Source organism: Schistocerca gregaria, chromosome 2 (assembly GCF_023897955.1).
Source record: "Schistocerca gregaria isolate iqSchGreg1 chromosome 2, iqSchGreg1.2, whole genome shotgun sequence".
Taxonomy (NCBI): Eukaryota; Metazoa; Arthropoda; class Insecta; order Orthoptera; family Acrididae; genus Schistocerca; species Schistocerca gregaria.
Genome location: NC_064921.1, coordinates 1053345984 through 1053371043, shown reverse-complemented (window position 1 = coordinate 1053371043; position 25060 = coordinate 1053345984). Strand labels below are relative to the sequence as shown.

Sequence of the window (25060 nt, the reverse complement as noted above, 5' to 3'; positions counted from 1 at the left end):
GCTTAGAACTGGGTTTCCATCTGAGCTCTTGATGTTCATACAATTGGTTCTCTTATCTCCAAAGGTCTCTTTAATTTTCCTGTAGGCAGTATCTATCTTACCCCTAGTGAGATAAGCCTCTACCTTCTTACATTTGTCCTCTAGCCATGCTTGCTTAGCCATTTTGCACTTCCTCTCGATCTCATTTTTGAGACGTCTGTATTCCTTTTTGCCTGCTTCATTTACTGCATTTTTATACTTTCTCCTATCATAAATTAAATTCAATATTTCTTCTGTTACCCAAGGATTTCTACTAGCCCTCGTCTTTTTACCTACTTGATCCTCTGCTGCCTTCGCTACTTCATCCCTCAAAGCTACCCATTTTTCTTCTACTGTATTTCTTTCCCCCATTCCTGTCAATTGCTCCCTTATGCTCTCCCTGAAACTCTGTACAACTTCTGGTTCTTTTAGTTTATCCAGGTCCCATCTTCTTAAATTTCCTCCTTTTTGCAGTTTCTTGAGTTTTAATCTACAGGTCATAACCAACAGATTATGGTCAGAGTCCACATCTGCCCCTGGAAATGTCTTACAATTTAAAACCTGTTTTCTTAATCTCTGTCTTACCATTATATAATCTATCTGAAACCTGTCAGTATCTCCAGGCTTCTTCCATGTATACAGCCTTCTTTTATGATTCTTGAACCAAGTGTTAGCTATGATTAAGTTGTGCTCTCTGCAAAATTCTACCAGGCGGCTTCCTCTTTCATTTCGTACCCCCAATCCATATTCACCTACTACGTTTCCTTCTCTCCATTTTCCTACTACCGAATTCCAGTCACCCATGACTATTAAATTTTCGTCACCCTTCACTATCTGAATAATTTCTTTTATTTCATCATACATTTCTTCAATTTCTTCGTCATCTGCAGAGCTACTTGGCATATAAACTTGTACTACTGTAGTAGGTTTGGGCTTCGTATCTATCTTGGCCACAATAATGCGTTCACTATGCTGTTTGTAGTAGCTTACTCGAATTCCTATTTTGCTATTCATTATTAAGCCTACTCCTGCATTACCCCTATTTGATTTTGTGTTTATAACCCTGTAGTCACCTGACCAGAAGTCTTGTTCCTCCTGCCACCTAACTTCACTAATTCCCATTATATCTAACTTTAACCTATCCATTTCCCTTTTTAAATTTTCTAACCTACCTGCCCGATTAAGGGATCTGACATTCCACCCTCCGATCCGTAGAACGCCAGTTTTCTTTCTCCTGATAACGGCATTCTCTTGAGTAGTTTCCGCCCGGAGATCCGAATGGGGGACTATTTTATCTCCGGAATATTTTACCCAAGAGGACGCCATCATCATTTAATCATACAGTAAAGCTGCATGCCCTCGGGAAAAATTACGGCCCCTTGCTTTCAGCCGTTCACAGTACCAACACAGCAAGGCTGTTTTGGTTAGTGTTACAAGGCCAGATCAGTCAATCATCCTGACTGTTGCCCCTGCAACTACTGAAAAGGCTGCTGCCCCTCTTCAGGAACCACAACCCCACATTTGTCTGACCTCTCAACAGATACCCCTCCGTTGTGGTTGCACCTACGGTACGGCTATCTGTATCGCTGAGGCACGCAAGCCTCCCCACCAACGGCAAGGTCCATGGTTCATGGGGGGAAGCATATTTACATACATATACTAATTAGATGTAAGGTTGAGATTCACACGGTAGATTAAAATCAGTTATTCTCTCCCCCAGTCCTTTCTACCAGAGACATAAATGGTTGCCTGTGAAAGACAGTCAGTTTTGCTCCATCCTTAATTTTCATAACAGCTCACATCTCTTTCCACAGAGCGAGAGACACGGGGTAACACATAAGCTGTGCATTACGTGAGTGCCAACTCAGTCAGCTATGGTGGAGAGCCCGTGCGCCGATTGGAAGAGAAAGAGGCACGAACACGTAGCCTGAAGCTGGTCGGATGACTCGGTGTGGTGTGATCAATCAGTCATTCGAGCTTTTAAGATGGAAAACAAAAATCACGTTTTATTCCCGGTCTGTTACAAAGTTTTGTTCTCTCATTTACTCTCCGGTGCGTGTAAAGTACTTGTATATTTACTCGACAGAACTCAGTGCCTAGGCTAATACACAGTCCACGCACACTGATGTGATCACCACTTATGTTCGACGTCAGCGTGCAGTAACCACACACAGATGACAGCTGGCTTTACTAGCTGTGAAGGATGTTTATGGGGAACATGGAAAAGACTGCAGTTGCTGTCGTAGTGTGCAAACTGAGCGATTTATCAGACGTTCAAAAACGTACGATCTTTGGCTTTCGCGCAAATGGTGAAAGCATGTTCGAAACTGCTAAGTTTGTAAACTGTTTCTACACCGTCGTGGTTTAGTATACCGTCGACGGCGAAGCGGCACTACTATAAACCAGCACCGAGGCAACTGAGGCGCCACAGGCCATAGGTCACAGGGGTAAATGATGGCCGTGGGGATGTGTATGAGCGAATAGGTGTCCAACTGTTGAGCAGCTGATAGCCCAGATGAATCAAGGGGCTAGTAACAGTGTCTCCTCAACGACCGTTCAGCGAACGTCGTTGCGTGTCGCCCTCTACAGCTGGTGCCTGGCTCATGCACCCATGCTGGCTGCTACTCATCGTGACGAAGACAAGAATTTACACACCAGAAACGCAGCTGGACGTCCAGTGAATGCGAGAGATGTCGTTTTTAGATTAATCACGTTTTATGTTCTATTGGACAGATGGCTACTGGCATGTACAGCGTCAAAGGTCTGAGAGCAAACACATTGGATACGTTTGGGTCTGGAAGGCCAATGGACGAACACAAGTACGCACCCATCCTTGGGGACCGTGCCCTCCCCCACAAGCCAGTCTGTTTTTCCCCGGCACAGTTGTATCTACCAGCGTGCCACACACCTCGCACTGCAACACGTCGTTCAGAGAGTACCAGAATGAGTTTAATGTACTACCCTGGCCAGCAAAAGTCCCGGAGTTAAGGCCAGTGCGCTATATGTGGGACTACGTCGATCGAGCTGTTGGAGAAATGGATCATCACCCGGAGACCCTAGCGCAGCTAGCCGCTGCACTGGAATCTCCACATCCCTTTCGATGCCTTCCAGGACCTCAATGTCTCTCTCCCTGCACGACTCGCAGCGGTTCGGGCGGCAATATCTGATTATTCAGGCTTTTGATCCGTAGTCACAGTAGCACTGGACAGTGTATTAAAGCTGAGAATGGAATTTCTCAGTCCTCTTAAACTTTACGGTGATTATTTTTCAAATATTTTTTCACTGTTCGCTTGGAGATAGATCTCTTTTGTTCCCTAAACACAATTCAGAGAGTCTTCTCACAAACCACACATGTAGTTCACAGCCTTGACCGAAAAGTGCGAAACTAATACTCTAGTATTTCTATGACTCTGGGATATTTTGATCAAAATTTCGTCGCTGTGAAACGTTACTGCTTACTTTGTGTGTTTTAATTACAGGAAAAGGTATATCAACAGGTAATGAATGGTGAGTGGTCATGGTACCTACTAAATGTGCCTAATGAGTGGAACAGATGGGTATCGAAAGACGTGATATCCGGAGGATGAGTAAATGTACCTTATCGCCATTTTTCGGATTTTGTGAAAGGTTGATATGAGAGTATCGTACCGACAGATCGCATAAACAGGTGTCTGTAGTGCAATTACTGCACGACGAATGAAGACGAGATGGAGTCACAATAGTGCGATACGGAGAGCAAACACGAGCCCTTCCAAGAAAATTGAACCACAATAATACCACAAGGCAAAGAGACAGATCACAACAGCTGAAATCCAAGAAAATTACTGCAACCTGGGTTGAAATCTCGAGTTGCCATGTATCGTTTACAGCTGGCAACATGCCGCAGACAACAGCCTGAAATGCTGCAGAGCCAGAGTGAATTCTTCCGTGAGTCTTGCTTCTGTCCGTGGCGGTCAGATTCACGACCTGGCGACAGGTGAAGCGAAGCAGCGATTTCACAGATTCATGCCTGTGCATCTAGCTACTGGAATTGTGATATTGGGAGCTACAGGGGGGAGGAGGGTAGAGGGCGGGGGGAGGGGGGAGGAATAAATATGTGGAAACACCGCGAGAAACGCGTGCTTCGGCGTAAATCCAGATGGTAGCCAAGCCTGCAGGTTGCGATGCCGAGTTTGACCACGAGCGGCTCACGTGCCGTGTCCTCAGTGCATCACAAGTGTCAGCTGAGGTCAGAGCAGTGTTCTGTGTAGTAGTGAGAGCGTTATGTCAGAACTGAGTGAATCCGAATGTAGGCAAATTGTAGGTGCTCGTACGGTAGGCACTTCCGTAACCGGGGGAGCCTGAGTGTTTGATGTTTCAAGAGGTACCGAATCGAAGATTCACACAGCATACAGGGAAAGTGCTAAAATACCACCCACTAGCCGGCCGGTGTGGCCGAGCGGTTCTAGGCGCTTCAGTCTGGATCCGCGAAACCGCTACGGTCGCAAGTTCGAATACTGCTTCGGGCATGTATGTGTGTGATGTCTTTAGTTTGGTTAGGTTTAAGTAGTTCTCAGTTCTAGGGGACTGATGACCTCAGATGTTAACTCCCATACCGCTAAGAGTCATTTGAATCATTTCAACCATCCGCTAAGTCAGAGCAGATCTACATGTCGCGCTCGCAAATCCTGTCAGCTCCAAAACACGAAGGGAGAAAAAATCCATCAGCAGTGCATTTCAAGGCGAGTTGGAACTACAAAACCACTCATCACTGATGCATATGCTGTAAAAGGAAAACGTGGTGCCAAAGCCGTATGGACCACTGGCAGCAAGTAATTTCGTGAGGTGAGACTTCGCCGATGATTTGGGCAGCCATATCGCGGTATTGCACGGGCCCCGTGGTTACTCAGCAACGTCGCATTACTTGCAATGATTTTGTGACCACTTTGTCTGATCAAGTCCATCGCATAGTACAATGTTATTACTCCCTGGTACTCCAAGAAGACAGGACCTCTGTTCACACAGCTCGAATCACCCAGGACTGGTTTTATGAGCACGAGGATGAACTGTTGTACATGCCATCGCCACCACAGTCACCGGATCTCAGGATTATTGAGGCTTTGTGGTCTGCTTTAGAGAAATTTGGAAATTTGTGGTAAGGCCTTATGGGACCAAACTTCTAAGGTCATCGGTCCCTAAGCCTACACGATACTTGACGCTAAGGACAACACACACACCCATGTCTGAGGGAGGAGTCGAACCTGCGACGGGGGAGCAGCCCGGGCCGTGGTAAGACGCCTCAGACCGCGCGACTACCCGGCGCGGCTTTAGAGAAAACGATGCGTAATCGCTACCTACCTCCATCGTCGTTATCTGCACTTGCCACAGTTTTTCACCAAAACCGATATTTGAAAATCGTACATGACCTGTGTTTCTCCAGTCAGAAAGCACTAGAATCTGTTTTGACCGCCAGTCGTTTTCCTACGGCGTGCTAGGCGTGGGGCGTGGTATGCCGGTGTGTTTTTGGCGATTCCGCAGTTTTTCCACCCCTGTAGTTGGTACAACAGCACTGATTTGGTAATTGTTGAACGGAGGCTGAATAGTAAACTGTGCTGCGATAGCCTTCATGACCAGTGGATCAACTGGCTTATCCCAGCATGATAATGCAAGCTCCCAAACTCTTTTCTCACCAAATACAGTATACCTCGAGGAGTGAATGAATGCTTGACTGGCTTGCCCAGTCCCCCAATTTGTCTGGGATGAGATGGGAAGACCATCCACTAGCGATAAATCTTGATGAATTGACACAATAAGTGTTCGAAACATGGCAAGAAATTCCTCAAGACGAGGTTCGGAAGCTTTTTGCCTCAGTGCCCCAATGAAGAAAAGACTGGGGGGGGGGGGGGGGGGGGGGGGAGGGGTCACAATTCATTCTGATGTTTGTGATGGACATCAGTTCAAAATGGAGTGAAAGGTTAAACACAAGTTATGTGATGAAAATCTCACAAACGACTGATAATTCACGGTATAAAACTTCCCGTTTCCATTACTGTATAATGTCATAGAAACATTAAGTAATAGAAACTGAAATACGTAAATTAGTGTGACATCTTCATTGTCATCTGTTACGGCCCTAGATAGTATCCACAGCAGAAGCTAAAAATTTGTCTAATGTTTTCCTTGGCAGCTCCCGGAAGCTGAACTGCCTGTGCCAATGAGGGGCACACTGTCAGCTAGGCGGAAATACCGAGCAAGTTGTGGGAGACACGGAAGCTATTGCAGCACATGGGAATGACCAAGTACCAAAGTCTGCATGCGAAGCATAATGACATCTAGTGATACTGTAACAACAATGACGCTGTGCTATTGTACATATAAGTAATTTTTTTCCATCTGATTTTTCGATAAACCAGGGTAATTGATGTCCTGATTTCATTTCTTTTTTGTTTCATGTCATTGTGTTAAGAAAACTGTAAACTAGTTTCAATGTGAATATTAATGTTTATGTCAAATGTCAAGCAATATTGTAATAGAATTGAAATCTAACAAATGTTGAGACTGTTGTAAAATGTTTAATATTGTAACTGCGTCTGGTCCATACGTAGGCAATGTGTTAGGATATGTAGAATGCGAAACCTCGGGTGAATACCCGGTCTGTCAGGGAGCGGTGAAATGTGGATGGCAGGCGAGCGCGGGAAAATGCACTGCACTGCACGGCACAGCGGGCACAGCAGTAGTAGTTGGAGTCTGGCACTGGTCTGAGCAACACCTTCTGGAGCGAGGAGGCTCTCCTGGAAGACGTAGTTTCACTGAGCCTCGGGTATGGCGTTCCAAAGCCCACACAGCATGGCAAAGTTCCATAGGCACTAAACGCAAAAGTACTGCGACGCTAAGAAGAATTAAAGTGCCGATACGTCAAGAGCCATAGCTGTGGTTGTACGTGTGCTCTGTGCCTCGCCATCTCGCCGCCCACCAACCGCCGCATCGATACAAGCAGGTTAAAACTTTTAGTACTGTATTCATATGGGCCAGAGAGTGAATTGTGCAATAATAACCTAAATTTTACCAGAACTTTCCCATCATTTAATTATCCTCACAACTAACCTAGACAGGGTCCTTTCCAAATGTTGTGTAATCCGAGTGTCCCGAAATGAAAAATTACATTTAGTGTTAATAATAAGTAGTTGCAGACCTAGCTATGTTAGAATGGTGTTTAAAGAACTGTTTTGTTAATGAACAGGTAACTGAATAACGAAGGTCTAACGAAGTTGAAAGATAACTTTAATATTGATACAGTAATGAAATTTAATTATTTCGAGACAGATATAATCTTGGACGCATGATAATTTCAGTGTTCCACAAGTCAATATAAAAGTCAAAATTTATCAGTGTTTTATCTTTATCAAAATTGACAGTTTGTGTGTGTCACGGAAGTGCTATTGCTAGGGTAACCTATGCCCGATTTTAATCAGATTAATAGACAGTATGAAGTTTTGTAGTATACATTATGGTGTAGTGTTATGTATTCATGGTTTTTCCATATCAGTATAGAACGTGAAACAATCAGTTCAATAGATTTTTTGGTTCTAAAATTCTACTATATTATGCAGTGTTACTTCGTGTTGTTTTGCATGAATATACACCAACTTGTACAGGGAAGAAACTCAGTTAATGCCTAATTAGGCTGGCGACCGTATTATTATCTAATTGGTAGCATCTTCAGTGTTGCGTTTGGTCCATACTGACGTGTAATTGCATTTCGAACTTGCTGGCGGATCATTGTTATTACAGAGTTGGTGTAAGTCTGATTTGCCACCATTCAGGTATACGCGGTCGATATCTATACGAAAATCCTTTCTCATCAGGTGAACCCCGCTCAATTACCATAGCACAGGCTTTCAAGAGTATTGTGTGCCCCACGCGCACGTTACAATACCATTATATTAGTGACAAAGCAGAGTGTTGTAAGGAGGCGTACATGCAACGCAACAATAAGTGTTCAGGTGTCGAACCAGCAGAAAATAGCCTTTGTAAGGCGAAGTTGCGAAAGTCCGGATTCACTAGCAGAGCTTAGAATGAGGAAAAACCAGGAGGCATGACATAATTGCCATCCCCATTGCTGCAGAGCGCACGCGAACATAAATAGCCTACCCATCTTACCTAATGTCTGACTGCCGACTGTCCGGTGTGCAATCTGAGCCCTCGTGTCAAGCTGCAGCTATCCACTGAGAGGAAAGGCTACGGAGGTCCACCCTCGGCATGTCCAGCTGTCTCGGATCGTATGTGGAGCCGCGAGTCCAGCTGGAAGGGTGCTTCTGCTGCCAGATGCACTGACAGACAACGTACTGGCCACTGCTGTTGGGCCACAGAGCCCAGTACCACCCTGCAAGCCCGCCGTGGGCTTGACGCGCGTCACCAGGCCGCTGTCCGTCATCCTCTCTCATCTGAGAGAGCCACTGCTGCCGCTCATCCCGTTCCCGAAGCTAACACCGACTTGCCTGCTCCTGTCTCCTAAATGGGGGCTAAGCGCTGACCCCTGTGAGTGAGCGAGCACTTCAGATGGACCTGGGGACGTGACTACGTACCGATCTCGAAACTAATGTGTTGACGTCACAGATTTGCAGTCGCGCGAGTTTTGGGCCACTAGAGCTGGAGGCCGCCGACGTACACGGGTCGAACAATTTGAGCAACACTCGACGTCGAAGGATAGCGTACCTCTGGATCGTCGCGCAAGCCAAAGCACGAGGTGATGGGCTCTTCACGCAGGAAGACATCGGCCATGAGGCGCACGGCTTCGTCGTGGCGATCGTCGGGCAGCTCCCGGACGACGTAGGCGGGCGGTGCGTCTCCTCCGCCGGCCCCCGGCGGCCGCCGGCCCTCGTGGCGCTGGTGCACGCTCGGGAAGGGCACCGACTCCGGCCGTGTCCACGGCGCCATCTCCGACATCGTGTTGCCACCTGCCGGTAAGATAAAATACGCTGATGGCCGCTAAAACTGCAGCATCGTGAAGGAAGCGAGCGTGGAATGTCAAACTGGCACGAACTGACTAAATGCTCGGTTATGCTAATGGTTAACATTTCACCGCAAAAATAGGTAGGTGTAATGCCGTTTACGTTATGTGTAAGAGAAAGGATTACTCAAGTTCGTAAGAATATTGTGATATGCCTCTGTAGGAAGAAGAAATGTCTCGCAACATGTATCGGAATTCGAGAGTGGAAGGGTACTGGGCTATCGTTTCACAATACTGCTGCTCGCGTTGGTCGCTATAGGCGCCTTCACACTCACGAAGTCATCCGGCCGACCAACGAACGCACCAATTTCGTGGCAGCCTACAGCGTCGCCCTATTGTTCTGATTTGTTTATCTGAAGTTCATCGAGTCTATGTTTCACAAGATTATCTTTGGTTTTGCACATAAACAAAAACAAAAACTGGGGCTTGCCCTGACTGTATCAAAGTTAACAACAAAAAAAAAAAAAAAAAAAAACGCCGAGAGAAAGCTGTGGGTAAAGAAATGGCTAATCCAAAGAAATTCAGCCACGCTCTGTTACTTAAGGATCTGCGAGCCATTGACTTCCGTGATTACCTAAGAATAGATGAAACATGCATTTCGGAGTTGCTGAACATCGTCAAAGAATTCTTAACGGAAAAGAATACAATCCTGAGAGATGCTGTAATCTCCAAGGGGAGGATGTTAGCTACTTCACGGTTTCTAGGCACTGGCAGAAGTTCAGAGGACCCCAAATTCGTCTTCTTGTATCTCCACAATGTCCGCCTCCGCAGCGTAGCGGTACCGTTACCGCCAACCACGCAGGGCACCCGGGTTCGATTCCCGGCCGGGGACTGGGTGTTGTGTGTCCGTCATCATCACTCACTCGCAAGTCGCCGATGTGGCGTCACCTAAAAGGGACTTGCAATATGGCTGCCGAACTACCCCGAACAGGGCCTCCCGGCCAACAATGCCATGCGATCATTTCCATCTCCACAATTATTATCTATAGTAATTCCTAAAACCTGCAACGTGATTTATAGTCACCTGAGGAAATACGTCATGGTCAAGCTGTGGTGTCACCGCCAGACACCACACTTGCTAGGTGGTAGCCTTTAAATCGGCCGCGGTCCGTTAGTATAAGTCGGACCCGCGAGTCGCCACTATCAGTGATTGCAGACCGAGCGCCGCCACACGGCAGGTCTAGAGAGACTTCCTAGCACTCGCCCCAGTTGTACAACCGACTTTGCTAGCAATGGTTCATTGACAAAATACGCTTTCATCTACCGAGACGATAGTTTAGCATAGCCTTCAGGTACGTCATTTGCTACGACCTAGCAAGGCGCCATATTCAGTTACTATTGATATTGAGAATCATGTACCGTCAAGAGCGACGTTCATCATTAATGGATTAAAGTTAAGTATTAGTCCAGCTACGTCCGTTTTTCTAAATTCTAATTTCCTTGTCCTGTTCCAGACCTCACGGCAGCCTGCGTGAGCTAAAACGTGTCCCTTTCGGCCTCCTCTAGTAACACGGTGTTGGCTTTCCTGCCAACCACAACATAAGCAAAATAAATAAAACAAATGTCGTTTATGTAAAGTTTATTAATTTATTTGTGTATGGACCATAAAACAGGAACATCAACAAAAGCAAAATTAGGATAATGGAATGCAGACGAATAAAATGAGGTGATGCTAAGTTAATTATATTAGGACACGAAGCACTCGAAGTAGTAGATGAGTTTTGCTATTTGGGCAGCAATGTAACTGATGATGATCGAATTAGAGAGGATGTAAAATGTAGACTGGCAATGGCAAGAACAGCGATCCTGAAGAAGAGAGAGTTGTTAACACCGAATATAGATTTGTCAGGAAGTCTTTTCTATAAGTATTTGTATTGAATGTAGCCATGTATGGAAGTGATAGACGATAAATAGTGTAGACAAAAAGAGAACAGAAGCTTTTGAAATGTGGTGCTAACGAGGAATGCTGGAGATTGTCTGCGTAAATCACGTAACTAACGAGGAGGTAGTGAATAGAACTGGGGATAAAAGAAATTTGTGACGTTACCTGGTTGGAAGAAGGAATCAGTTAATAGGACTCAACTGAGACATCGTGTGTTGACCAATGTAGCGCTGGGGGGGAGTGTAGAGGGAGACCAAGAGAGGAAAGCAGTAAGCACATTCAGAAGGATGCCGGTTGCAGTAGTTATTCGGAGAGGAAGAGTCTCGCACAGGATGGGGTAACATGGAGAGCTGCATCACGCTAGTTTCGCAGTGAGGACCACCACCACCAAACCACAACAGTAATAGTTCCGGAATAAAACCTAAAAACTGAGATACAAAAGGCCGACAGACTTTCATTCATACAATATATATATCTTTTACTCTATGTGCACATTAACCTTTATGCATAAATTTTAAAAAATTCATTCACCTTTATTTCTATACTCCTCACACGACATGTCGCTCAAACATTTCTAGTCTTTAAATTTCTTCAGTACCTCTGTCAAAGTTCCGCCCATCGCGCACTCTGCACAGTAAGGTCTGAAAGCCCTGCCACTCCTCTCTCTTTTCGTCATGATGGATTTTTATACTCCTTATGTCTTTTCTTTCTTTTCAGATGGGATCAATACCTACAGTGTGCGAAAACGTCTTCCTGCAACTGCATAGGCTTATGAACGTGCACATAGCTTGAGAACTATTAGAAATGTGCAACAGGATTTTTCTGCACGATTCCGTAAAGAAGCTCCACCAAAGCGAACGATACTGCGATGCCATCAGAAACTCTTCAGAACTGCATCTACTAGGATCACTTTTTAAGTAAGAACCAATAGCGGCGCATCCTGTCCCGTGATGTCCGTTCACGGACGGCCAATCTTGACCAGTCTCTCACTAAATTAAATTAGAATTATTTATTAATACCCTCCCCCCCATGAACCATGGACCTTGCCGTTGGTGGGGAGGCTTGCGTGCCTCAGCGATACAGATGGCCGTAACGTAGGTGCAACCACAACGGAGGGGTATCTGTTGAGAGGCCAGACAAACGTGTGGTTCCTGAAGAGGGGCAGCAGCCTTTTCAGTAGTTGCAGGGGCAACAGTCTGGATGATTGACTGATCTGGCCTTGCAACATTAACCAAAACGGCGTTGCTGTGCTGGTACTGCGAACGGCTGAAAGCAAGGGGAAACTACAGCCGTAATTTTTCCCGAGGACATGCAGCTTTACTGTATGATTAAATGATGATGGCATCCTCTTGGGTAAAATATTCCGGAGGTAAAATAGTCCCCCATTCGGATCTCCGGGCGGGGACTACTCAGGAGGATGTCGTTATCAGGAGAAAGAAAACTGGCGTTCTACGGATCGGAGCGTGGAATGTCAGATCCCTTAATCGGGCAGGTAGGTTAGAAAATTTAAAAAGGGAAATGGATAGGTTAAAGTTAGATATAGTGGGAATTAGTGAAGTTCGGTGGCAGGAGGAACAAGACTTCTGGTCAGGTGATTACAGGGTTATAAACACAAAATCAAATAGGGGTAATGCAGGAGTAGGTTTAATAATGAATAGGAAAATAGGAATGCGGGTAAGCTACTACAAACAGCATAGTGAACGCATTATTGTGGCCAAGATAGATACGAAGCCCACACCTACTACAGTAGTACAAGTTTATATGCCAACTAGCTCTGCAGATGACGAAGAAATTGAAGAAATGTACGATGAAATAAAAGAAATTATTCAGGTAGTGAAGGGAGACGAAAATTTAATAGTAATGGGTGACTGGAATTCGAGTGTAGGAAAAGGGAGAGAAGGAAACATAGTAGGTGAATATGGATTGGGGCTAAGAAATGAAAGAGGAAGCCGCCTAGTAGAATTTTGTACAGAGCACAACTTAGTCATAGGTAACACTTGGTTTAAGAATCATGAAAGAAGGTTGTATACGTGGAAGAACCCTGGAGATACTAAAAGGTATCAGATAGATTATATAATGGTAAGACAGAGATTTAGAAACCAGGTTTTAAATTGTAAGACATTTCCAGGGGCAGATGTGGACTCTGACCACAATCTTTTTGTTATGACCTGTAGATTAAAACTGAAGAAACTGCAAAAATGTGGGAAATTAAGGAGATGGGACCTGGATAAACTGAAAGAACCAGAGGTTGTACAGAGTTTCAGGGAGAGCATAAGGGAACAATTGACAGGAATAGGGGAAAGAAATACAGTAGAAGAAGAATGGGTAGCTCTGAGGGATGAAGTAGTGAAGGCAGCAGAGGATAAAGTAGGTAAAAAGACGAGGGCTGCTAGAAATCCTTGGGTAACAGAAGAAATATTGAATTTAATTGATGAAAGGAGAAAATATAAAAATGCAGTAAATGAAGCAGGCAAAAAGGAATACAAACGTCTCAAAAATGAGATCGAGAGGAAGTGCAAAATGGCTAAACAGGGATGGCTAGAGGATAAATGTAAGGATGTAGAGGCTTATCTCACTAGGGGTAAGATAGATACTGCCTACAGGAAAATTAAAGAGACCTTTGGAGAGAAGAGAACCACGTGTATGAATATCAAGAGCTCAGATGGCAACCCAGTTCTAAGCAAAGAAGGGAAGGCAGAAAGGTGGAAGGAGTATATAGAAGGTTTATACAAGGGTGATGTACTTGAGGACAATATTATGGAAATGGAAGAGGATGTAGATGAAGACGAAATGGGTGATACGATATTGCGTGAAGAGTTTGACAGAGCACTGAAAGACCTGAGTCGGAACAAGGCCCCCGGAGTAGACAACATTCCATTAGAACTACTGATGGCCTTGGGAGAGCCAGTCATGACAAAACTCTACCAGCTGGTGAGCAAGATGTATGAGACAGGCCAAATACCCTCAGACTTCAAGAAGAATATAATAATTCCAATCTCAAAGAAAGCAGGTGCTGACAGATGTGAAAATTACCGAACTATCAGTTTAATAAGTCACAGCTGCAAAATACTAACGCGAATTCTTTACAGACGAATGGAAAAACTGATAGATGCGGACCTCGGGGAGGATCAGTTTGGATTCCGTCGAAATGTTGGAACACGTGAGGCAATACTGACCTTACGACTTATCTTAGAAGAAAGATTAAGAAAAGGCAAACCTACGTTTCTAGCATTTGTAGACTTAGAGAAAGCTTTTGACAATGTTGACTGGAATACTCTTTTTCAAATTCTAAAGGTGGCAGGGGTAAAATACAGGGAGCGAAAGGCTATTTACAATTTGTACAGAAACCAGATGGCAGTCATAAGAGTCGAGGGGCATGAAAGGGAAGCAGTGGTTGGGAAAGGAGTGAGACAGGGTTGTAGCCTCTCCCCGATGTTATTCAATCTGTATATTGAGCAAGCAGTAAAGGAAACAAAAGAAAAATTTGGAGTAGGTATTAAAATTCATGGAGACGAAGTAAAAACTTTGAGGTTCGCCGATGACATTCTAATTCTGTCACAGACGGCAAAGGACTTGGAAGAGCAGTTGAACGGAATGGACAGTGTCTTGAAAGGAGGATATAAGATGAACATTAACAAAAGCAAAACGAGGATAATGGAATGTAGTCAAATTAAATCGGGTGATGCTGAGGGAATTAGATTAGAAAATGAGACACTTAAAGTAGTAAAGGAGTTTTGCTATTTGGGGAGCAAAATAACTGATGATGGCCGAAGTAGAGAGGATATAAAATGTAGACTGGCAATGGCAAGGAAAGCGTTTCTGAAGAAGAGAAATTTGTTAACATCGAATATAGATTTAAGTGTCAGGAAGTCATTTCTGAAAATATTTGTTTGGAGTGTAGCCATGTATGGAAGTGAAGCATGGACGATAACTAGTTTGGACAAGAAGAGAATAGAAGCTTTCGAAATGTGGTGCTACAGAAGAATACTGAAGATAAGGTGGATAGATCACGTAACTAATGAGGAGGTATTGAATAGGATTGGGGAGAAGAGAAGTTTGTGGCACAACTTGACTAGAAGAAGGGATCGGTTGGTAGGACATGTTTTGAGGCATCAAGGGATCACAAATTTAGCATTGGAGGGCAGTGTGGAGGGTAAAAATCGTAGAGGGAGACCGAGAGATGAGTACACTAAGCAGATTCAGAAGGATGTAGGTTGCAGTAGGTACTGGGAGATGAAGAAGCTTGCACAGGATAGAGTAGCATGGAGAGCTGCATCAAACCAGTCTCAGGACTGAAGACCACAACAACAACAACATTAATACCTTCAGCTGCTGACGGGCGTTGATATACATCAACAGGGACAGGTGAAAGTGTGTGCCCCGACCGGGACTCGAACCCGGGATCTCCTGCTTACATGGCAGACGCTCTAGCCATCTGAGCCACCGAGGGCACAGAGGGTGGTGCGGCTGCAGGGACTAGCCTCCCGCGAGACCCACATGCTCACCTTATAGGTCCACACAGTACATTCGTAGTGTCCCCATCCAAGACACTCATTACTCGTGGAAGACATTCTTACCAAATCCCATAAGAGTTCGGGTAATATGTGTGCATCAGCACAGAAGAGGAAGGTCATGGTCGGTATTGCCAGAACGATATACTTATATGGATATGGTGTCTGTTCTTTCGGACATGTTCGAACATATCCAATAAGCATATAGTCTCCCACTAGGCCGGAATTACGTTTCACGTCTCTGCCGGTGTTGGTTGTACGCTTATACTGCCTCGCCTGTCGCCAGGTCCATTCACGGGCAGCTTGTTGAAGTTTATGGTGCAGGTGAAATGAATTATGGAAACGTGCATAAATGGTGTGGGTTGCTTTATGAAGGAAGGACGAATGTTCATGATGTAGAACGATCTGGTCGGCCAACAGTTATGAATTAAGACTTGACACGAAAACTTGACGGGGCAATTCACCAGAACAGGAGCTTCACTGTCGACGAGCTGTATCAGAAATTTCCACAAGTTTCAAGATCAGTAGTTTCACAATTTCACTACAAAAAAATGTGTGCGAGATAGATGCCGAAAATGTTGATAGAAGAACACAAAACAAAGTGAATAACACATTGTTTGTCCATTTTGGAGCGCTATCACAAGGATGGTGACGAGTTCTTGAGTCACATTGCGACCGGCGGTGAAACGTGGATTGCGTGCTACACTCTAGAAAGTAATCGTCAATCCAGTGATCATCATTCAGACTCCCCGACGAAGTCAAGAAAATTCAAACTAGAAAATTCAACATGGAAAGTCGTGGACGATTATTTGGGACCGGAAAGTCATTCTTTTATTAGACCTTTTTTTGCCATGAGGAATGACAATAAATGCTGAGAGGTACGGTGAAACATCGTAAAAGCTCAGGCGCGGTATTCAGAATCGGCGGCGGGACTGCTCCCCAACTGCGTCGTCCTGCTCCACAATGCACGGCCTCAGGTTGTGGCGAGAACAAAGGCGCAACTGCACAAGCTGCATTGGGAAGTACTGGATCATCCGCCATACAGCCCTGACTTAGCACCAGCAGAGTTTTATCTGTTTCCAAAACTGAAGGGATTTCTTGGTGAAATGCGGATGGGAAAAGAAGATATGTTGGAAGAAAATGTTGCTAAATGGTTTAGCGGTCAGGCGGCAGTGTTCTTTGATACTGGGATCGAGAAGCTGGAGCCACGAGTTGACAAATGTTTAAATGTTCACAGTGAGCATGCCGAAAAGTGAAAAATGTGCATATTGTACCTTGTGATACAATTTACTTTCACAAATAAAGTTTCTCACTCTAAATTACAAATAAGGGAAAGAGGACAGATCGACCATCAACACGACAGTAGAAATGTGCAGCAGTGGCGGATTCTTTGACCAGATCTCCCATAAAATCATTGCGGAAAAGATGTGCTGAACTTGGAATTCCATAAACACTTTGCTGACACACATGAAAAAACATCTGGAATGAAAATTTTTCAGGTCAAAATTTGTACTTGAGTTAAGTGACGAGGACACGTGGCAAAAGTATGAAGCTTGCTCAAGTTCTCTCGACGTGTTAGTGACACTCACAAAGAGAGGCATGGTTTTCTTCTCAGACGAATGTGCTATATACCAATCCTGTCAGAACAGAGGCATTCTTTCTGAAGAAAGGAAAATACATATTATTATGAAGAGTTAGAGAATAATCTACCACATGTCATTAATTGGCCTGCAATTTCCAGTAGGCACCTCATATGTCAGTAGTAGTAGAACTACCTTCGTACAGGAACACTCACCGAGCGAGGTGGCTCAGTGGTTAGACACTGGACTCACATTCGGGAGGACGACGGTTCAATCCCGCGTCCGGCCATCCTGATTTAGGTTTTCCGTGATTTCCCTAAATCACTCCAGGCTAATGCCGGGATGGTTCCTCTGAAAGGGCACGGCCGACTTCCTTCCCCATCCTTCCCTAATCCGATGAGACCGATGACCACGCTGTCTGGTCTCCTTCCCCAAACCAACCAACAGAAACACTCTGCATTGTTGCCAGATTTATTCAAGATGGCGGCGATGACCTCATACAAGATGGCCGAGTGTAGACTTGGCAACAGTGCATGACATCATTCAAGATGGCGGATTTTGGTGGGAAAATAGAGCAATTCGTCTATGCCCACTAACCTAACCCCTACAAAAATGGCGGGAAATTTAATTTTTGTCGGGAAAATAGGCCAATTGTGCTATGCCACTAACCTAACCCTCCAGAAAAAATTGGCGCCAAATGCAAAATCCAACAGTATAATGGCTGCAAAACTGTACTTGGCTCTATTATTATACATTATTATTCATTAACATTTATTATCATTCATTATCACTTATAATTATTTATTATTATTATTATACGATGCACGGATGTTCACTACGAGGTCTGGAGTGCAACTGTTAGTACATACCCCTGCACCAGAGAGCGCCACCATGAAGTCATTTAATATGGCGGATTTTGGTGGGAAGAAAGTCAGTTGGGCTACCTCCACTAACCTAACCCCCAGAAAATTGGCTCGAAATTTGAATTTTGGCGGGAAAATAGGTCAGTTCTGTTATGTCCACTAACCTAACCATCCAGAAAAAATTGGTGCCAAATTCAAATTCCAACACGATAATGGCTACAAAAACCGTGCTTGTCTTTATTATTATAATACATTACCATTTATTATCATTCATTATCATTTATTATACTTCATTATCATTTATTATTATTTATTGTTACTATTATTGGCCGTCCTCAACTAGAAAATAGCGAAAAATTCAAATTCCAACACGATAATGGGTGCAAAAACCGTACTTGTCTTTATTATTATTCATTATCATTTATTATCTTTCATTATCATTTATTATTATTTATTATTATTGGCATACCTCCACTGCAAAATTGCGCCAAATTCAAATACCAACACGATAATGTCTCGAAAACTGTACTTCTATTTATTATTATTATCATTTATTATTTATTGAACATGTCCTATTTCGGCGGGAAGAAAGCCATTTGCGTTACATCCAAAACAAAAATCTGTTCAAATTCCAACACCATAATCGATCGCACATACAAAATAATCCACATGCTACGAACTTTGACTGTCCCCTAACTTTTTTCACTGCTAACCTATCAAAATCGTGTCAAATAATAAACTGCACTTGTGCTAACGTAATTCACATCCTCTGATTTAGCAAGGAAAAAGGACTGAAGTCTTTATTTCAAGCAGTACAGTCATCACTTGTTCTCGAACTGACTTAGTACACATCCTCGAGATCGCAGCAACACCCAGTGCACTCGCCACTGGGTCCGGACTCCCAACTGGCTCAGTTCAAATCGTCGCCAGTAGAGGAGGCTCCCCCTGGCGCCACCGGTCGCCACTGGTCCAGCGGCCGCCCGGGCTGCGCCAGTTGCTGGACCCTGTAAACATGTTTCCGCCGGACACACTGGAACCCGCCGATGCCGACATCACACACACAACCGCCCTTCCGTCCACGATCCACCATGTGGTCGACATAGAACGCACTGCCACACTTTTGGCGCCAAATTTGTTTTGCTGGACAGGTTGGGGGCTGTCCATGCCTACCTTACGACGGCCAGTCAGCCGCTCGGGCCACTAAACATGTTTTGCTCGGTCGAACCCGCCGATTCTGACGTCACGCTCTCCGAATGTGGATGTGAATGGATACAGTCGAGTGCAGTGCTATATTACATGTCCTGATCAATTCATTTGGGTTAGGTGGTGGCATCTGTGCTACTTTTACAATCCATTTTAAAACACAGTACGTGATGATATGTCATGATCGCATATGTAGATCTGACCTCAAATCGATAGAACTGCGAAAAATGACCAGAGAATAGGTATATGTCGACCGAATATAGAGCCTGATGCGATGAACTTGAGAAGATACTTTGCTATCTTCTGGTTCGCACCGAAAAATTTGTATATCGGACCAAGTATGCTCCAACAGGAAGAATCCTGGAAAAATGGGGACATCGGAACGAAGGGAATAAGGGAGGCAGTCAATTTTTTCCCCATTGGGGGTGCATTATGTTGTATGTCTATTGAGGTACCGGATTCATCAGTCACGTGACATAGCCTGTGTTCTACTCGTATAATGCTACGTGTCCCATATGTGTTTATAGCACTGTCTACTTGCGATCGTTAACGGTAAACCTGTCGGGCATCAGAGAACTTCCATCTCATGTGTGAATAAACTTGACACGCTCTTCTAAAGGAACTTTCATGTATGCGATCACCCCTGTTGCATCTTGGGTGTAAAATCGAGACTTCAGGGTCATAACTAACTTAGCGGTAAGAGCTTGTGACGCGCAGCAACCGCTGTGTATGCATTGCCCGACTGATGCGCTGTTTACAGAGTTAGAGACGGAATGAGTTGTAATTTCCACATGTCTCATGCTGCTGCTTTGCGTTTATCTGTCTCCTTGTCGGATGTATCCCCCGCTAGTAAGTATCATTTTATGTGGGCCTTATAATTTCTAAACCATGATCGGATGTGAACAATGGACACTATACGTCTCCGCAAAGCTATATTGCGCATGTATAATGAACAGGTAATGTTTTGCGATTCGATAAGATATTTCATCGTTGAGAAACTATGAAGGAGGAGGTATGTCTGAAAGGGGTGAAAGGTTTTCGATCTAATATTGTAGACAGCTTTTGCCGGCCAGAGTGGCCGAGCGGTTCCAGGCGCTTCAGTCTGGAGCCGCGCGACCGCTACGGTCGCAGGTTCGTATCCTGCCTCGGGCATGGATGTGTGTGATGTCCTTAGGTTAGTTAGGTTTAAGTAGTTCTACGTTCTGGGGGACTGATGACCTCAGAAGTTAAGTCCCATAGTGCTCAGAGCCATTTGAACCATTTGTAGACAGCTTTTAAGTGCAGAACATCGTAGTCTTAGGAGCGTGTGTGTGTTTATGTTCTCTGTCTTACGACTACCTTCCAAGTACAGATCCTAGACTCTAGAACAATAATTTAGAGTTGATAGCTTCGTTGATTTAGGTAAACATGTATCCAACTCAATTCGTCTCGAAGTCCATTGCGTATAAAAATAAGTCTTGTCTTGTTCTTCTTAATTGTATGCTGTTACATTACGGCACTTTGAAATCTGTTACTATACATCGATAAGGAGGGCTAAGCTACTCGACATGGTAACATCTCGAGAAATCTCGAGCTCTTGGATGGTTTGGGGCTTGGAGAGCTATATTCATTCACGAGCTTGGAGTGTAGCGCTCTTTTTCTGATCGCTTGGAGATTAATTCTCTAGCGGTGCTGCAGGGTGTGTTGGTCAATGACTGTGTGAGGTTGGTCTTTTACCCTGAGTCGGGGAGAATTCTCTGTGACACATACACTGAGAGATAGATCGTAAATTACACACTCTGTTCGAAGTGTTACAAATATGTAGAGCGTTGTCTGATATACTTTGATCACGTACTGCATAGTAATCTACCCACATTCGCAATCATACTCGCAAAGTGATGTAAAAGGGGTGGTGTAGCTGTGATACTGAAATTGGGGGAGCAAGCCTTCACGTCAATGACCGGTGCTGAACTCAGTGTAAAATTCTTCGCACTATCAAGTCTGTTGCTTAATATTACACTACATCAAAGGTGTCTTTTCCATCACATCCACACATTGGTTACCACATAAAAATTGAGTGACTTAGCTTATTTGAGTTGGGGGGGGGGGGGGGAAGTTTTGTGGGTTGGAGACAACTTCTGGGGGCTGCTAGCAACTAAACAGCGATCGTCTACATGAGTGCAAAATTACCAGTGAGTCGAAATGGAACGCCGAGCCATCATCTGTTCTGTCACGGCGACATATGAACTTAAATGTAGAGGTCATGAAAGAATTTCGCACGGTAGTTTGGAAACCCCGCTCAACGCTGCCAAACTCTTCTACATTCCTTATGTTGTAAGTGTGTTTTATTTAAAAATAATTCAGTGGTATGCTGTCCGCAGTAAGAATATGATTTACATAATGTGATGTCTCGTTTTCAGTGAGAGGACATGGATCAGAGCGTCTTAATGCCAGTTTAGAATGTGACATGGAGGTCGAAGTCGTGGCTGAAAAAAGAAATGTTTGGCAGTATACAAAGCGCGTTAGAAAAGTGTTTCAAACAAGTAAACAGGTTCACACTGGGCGTTTCTTGGGATTCACAGTATAGTACGTGGGATACGATCATTCTCCTAGAGTAGAGGTGATGAAACTTTAAACTTCCCTCTGTAGTGTATCAATAAGTGTGTATTTAATAGGTTTGTTCGACCCAGGAAGCAGCAGCAGTTTGAGCGGTAAATTCAGTGAGGAGTGAAGTATGCCGTTAGGGCTGCGTGTTGTGCTTTTTTGGGAAGCATTGCGAAATCTCTCTATCTCCCTCTCTCTGTCTCTGTCTCTCTCTCCCCGCTGGACCCCCAACACAGCTTTGCGTCAACGCGCGAGTAATGGCGTCTATGTGAGTTCTATGTCGGATGAAGTTATTTTAGCTTCCATCGTTGTTAATTTTTGTCTGTGGGGGGGGGGGGGGGGGGGGGGAGAGAATAACGATGACAGGATGTTGGGCTCATAGATTTGAATGGATGTGGATCTGTAGTGCTTGTATGTAGTTTGGGGACGCACCACAATGCGCGCATTTCCGCCGAATGGTCAAAACACGGTCCTGTCGCAGTAACTCAGTTCACTCTGTTTCTAGGCGGGCTGCAGAAGGTGGTGGATACGTCTTTGTCCGACTTCTACTTAGTATCGACTTAAAATGGTGTGATCACATGTGCAAAGCTGTATAAATGGGAACAATTGCAAGATGTGTAGGGTCTGACTAAGACCATGTTGGATTTTTACTGTTGCAGATAGGTTCGAGAAAGGTAATTTCATCATGTTCTAGACGACCGAATAGCGAACTAAGTATGTCCTGGACTACTTTCTTGATCAAGTGTAACTTTGAGAAGATGGCGCGTTTGCGGTGGAGCGTTATTCCCTCCCATGTAAATTGTTCAGTCAACTGGTTCTGCACATTTGATGCCTTTATTTAGTTGAGGGAATATGGATTGTGATGTGTTGGACACACGTTTTCCTGGTCTCTAGACGTGGAAACGACCTTAGTTGGTTTGTAGAGAATATTGATTAAAAACATGGTTCAAATGGCTCTGAGCACTATGGGACTTAACATCTGAGGCCATCAGTCCCCTAGAACTTAGAACTACTTAAACCTAACTGACGTAAGGACATCACACACATCCATGCCCGAGGCAGGATTCAAACCTGCGACCGTAGCGGCTGCGCAGTTCCAGACTGGAGCGCCTAGAACCGCTCGGCCACTCTGGCCAGCAGAATGTTGATCATCTCGGATCTGTTAGATGGCCGACCGCAGTATTCGAGAGTGCGAATATCAGTTTACTCTTAATGTTTCTAGTTAGTCAATGGTTTACAGCACGTTGCACATCGCTAAAGTTTGGTGTTTGTGGAGAAATAATTTACAGCGTATGCTACGTTAGCGATCAGGAGGCTAGTGCGATGTTCTTGATATCGAGAAATACAGCGGAAATTGACGGTACTCGGTGATATTCCGTGGTTGGAGTTCGGTTTGACGGGTCAATACTCTTGCGAGTATGGTTTATATTTGATAACCTGTACACAACATTGCGACGTTATAGTTGTCTGTGAAAAATGGTGATCAGTGTAAAATAGGTTATTACCATTGAGTGTAGCGTCTGTAGAAAGAAAGAACAGGTTGGGTGTGTATAGATTGAGGGAACTGTCCGTGCACATTAGCAATCTTTGCAAAATAACGAGAGAGCGCCAGAAAGAAAAAGTGGGTGGTGCTTCGATAGCGACGGCGTTAGTAATTCGGCCGGTAAATACGATAAGAGCTAATGAGAATGATCGATTGATTGTGATGTGATATACACTTCTGGAAATGGAAAAAAGAACACATTGACACCGGTGTGTCAGACCCACCATACTTGCTCCGGACACTGCGATAGGGCTGTACAAACAATGATCACACGCACGGCACAGCGGACACACCAGGAACCGCGGTGTTGGCCGTCGAATGGCGCTAGCTGCGCAGCATATGTGCACCGCCGCCGTCAGTGTCAGCCAGTTTGCCGTGGCATACGGAGCTCCATCGCAGTCTTTAACAATGATAGCATGCCGCGACAGCGTGGACGTGAACCGTATGTGCAGTTGACGGACTTTGAGCGAGGGCATATAGTGGGCATGCGGGAGGCCGGGTGGACGTACCACCGAATTGCTCAACACGTGGGGCGTGAGGTCTCCACAGTACATCGATGTTGTCGCCAGTGGTCGGCGGAAGGTGCACGTGCCCGTCGACCTGGGACCGGACCGCAGCGACGCACGGATGCACGCCAAGACCGTAGGATCCTACGCAGTGCCGTAGGGGACCGCACCGCCATTTCCCTGCAAATCAGGGACACTGTTGCTCCTGGGGTATCGGCGAGGACCAATCGCAACCGTCTCCATGAAGCTGGGCTACAGTCCCGCCCACCGTTAGACCGTCTTCCGCTCACGCCCCAACATCGTGCAGCCCGCCTCCAGTGGTGTCGCGACAGGCGTGAATGGAGGGACGAATGGAGACGTGTCGTCTTCAGCGATGAGAGTCGCTTCTGCCTTGGTGCCAATGATGGTCGTATGCGTGTTTGGCGCCGTCCAGGTGAGCGCCACAATCAGGACTGCATACGACCGAGGCACACAGGGCCAACACCCGGCATCATGGTGTGGGGAGCGATCTCCTACACTGGCCGTACACCTCTGGTGATCGTCGAGGGGACACTAAATAGTGCACGGTACACCCAAACCGTCATCGAACCCATAGTTCTACCATTCCTAGACCGGCAAGGGAACTTGCTGTTCCAACAGGACAATGCACGTCCGCATGTATCCCATGCCACCCAACGTGCTCTAGAAGGTGTAAGTCAACTACCCTGGCCAGCAAGATCTCCGGATCTGTCCCCCATTGAGCATGTTTGGGACTGGATGAAGCGTCGTCTCACGCGGTCTGCACGTCCAGCACGAACGCTGGTCCAACTGAGGCGCCAGGTGGAAATGGCATGGCAAGCCGTTCCACAGGACTACATCCAGCATCTCTACGATCGTCTCCATGGGAGAATAGCAGCCTGCATTGCTGCGAAAGGTGGATATACACTGTACTAGTGCCGACATTGTGCATGCTCTGTTGCCTGTGTCTATGTGCCTGTGGTTCTGTCAGTGTGATCATGTGATGTATCTGACCCCAGTAATGTGTCAATAAAGTTTCCCCTTCCTGGGACAATGAATTCACGGTGTTCTTATTTCAATTTCCAGGAGTGTAGGAGAGGTCAGAACATTTGCGTATGTTGATAGCAGGAAGACTATCGCGTTATGTCCGGGAGGAAGACTGGATTCGGTGATATTTTGGTAAACAGGTTCTGTTATGGGAGGAATTTCCGTGCATACAAGCTGAAGCATGAAGAAAGCAAGCAAGCGTTAACTGTTTCTGGGACACTATACAGTCCCCGAGACTTGTTTCTTATTTTTTCCAAAGAGATGTGATGTAAGAGTAATGTTGAGAACGTTTTAAATGGCGAGTCGTCACGCAGACGTTTCGCGTCGAGGCGAGAACC

General features: G+C 45.2%; 1 protein-coding gene and 1 non-coding gene across 2 annotated transcripts in view; both read right to left on the bottom strand.

Annotated features, from left to right (window-relative positions):
* LOC126335594 (uncharacterized) overlaps positions 1–25060 on the bottom strand; it is a 75318-nt gene that overhangs the window by 33710 nt on the left and 16548 nt on the right. The window contains exon 2 of the mRNA XM_049999040.1: positions 8713–8954. Coding sequence (XP_049854997.1) covers positions 8713–8943 — 231 coding nt within the window. The 5' untranslated portion in view covers positions 8944–8954. The remainder of the gene's footprint in view (positions 1–8712; positions 8955–25060) is intronic.
* On the bottom strand, positions 15266–15340 carry Trnat-ugu (transfer RNA threonine (anticodon UGU)). Its single transcript has one exon. It is a non-coding gene; the product is annotated as a tRNA-Thr (tRNA).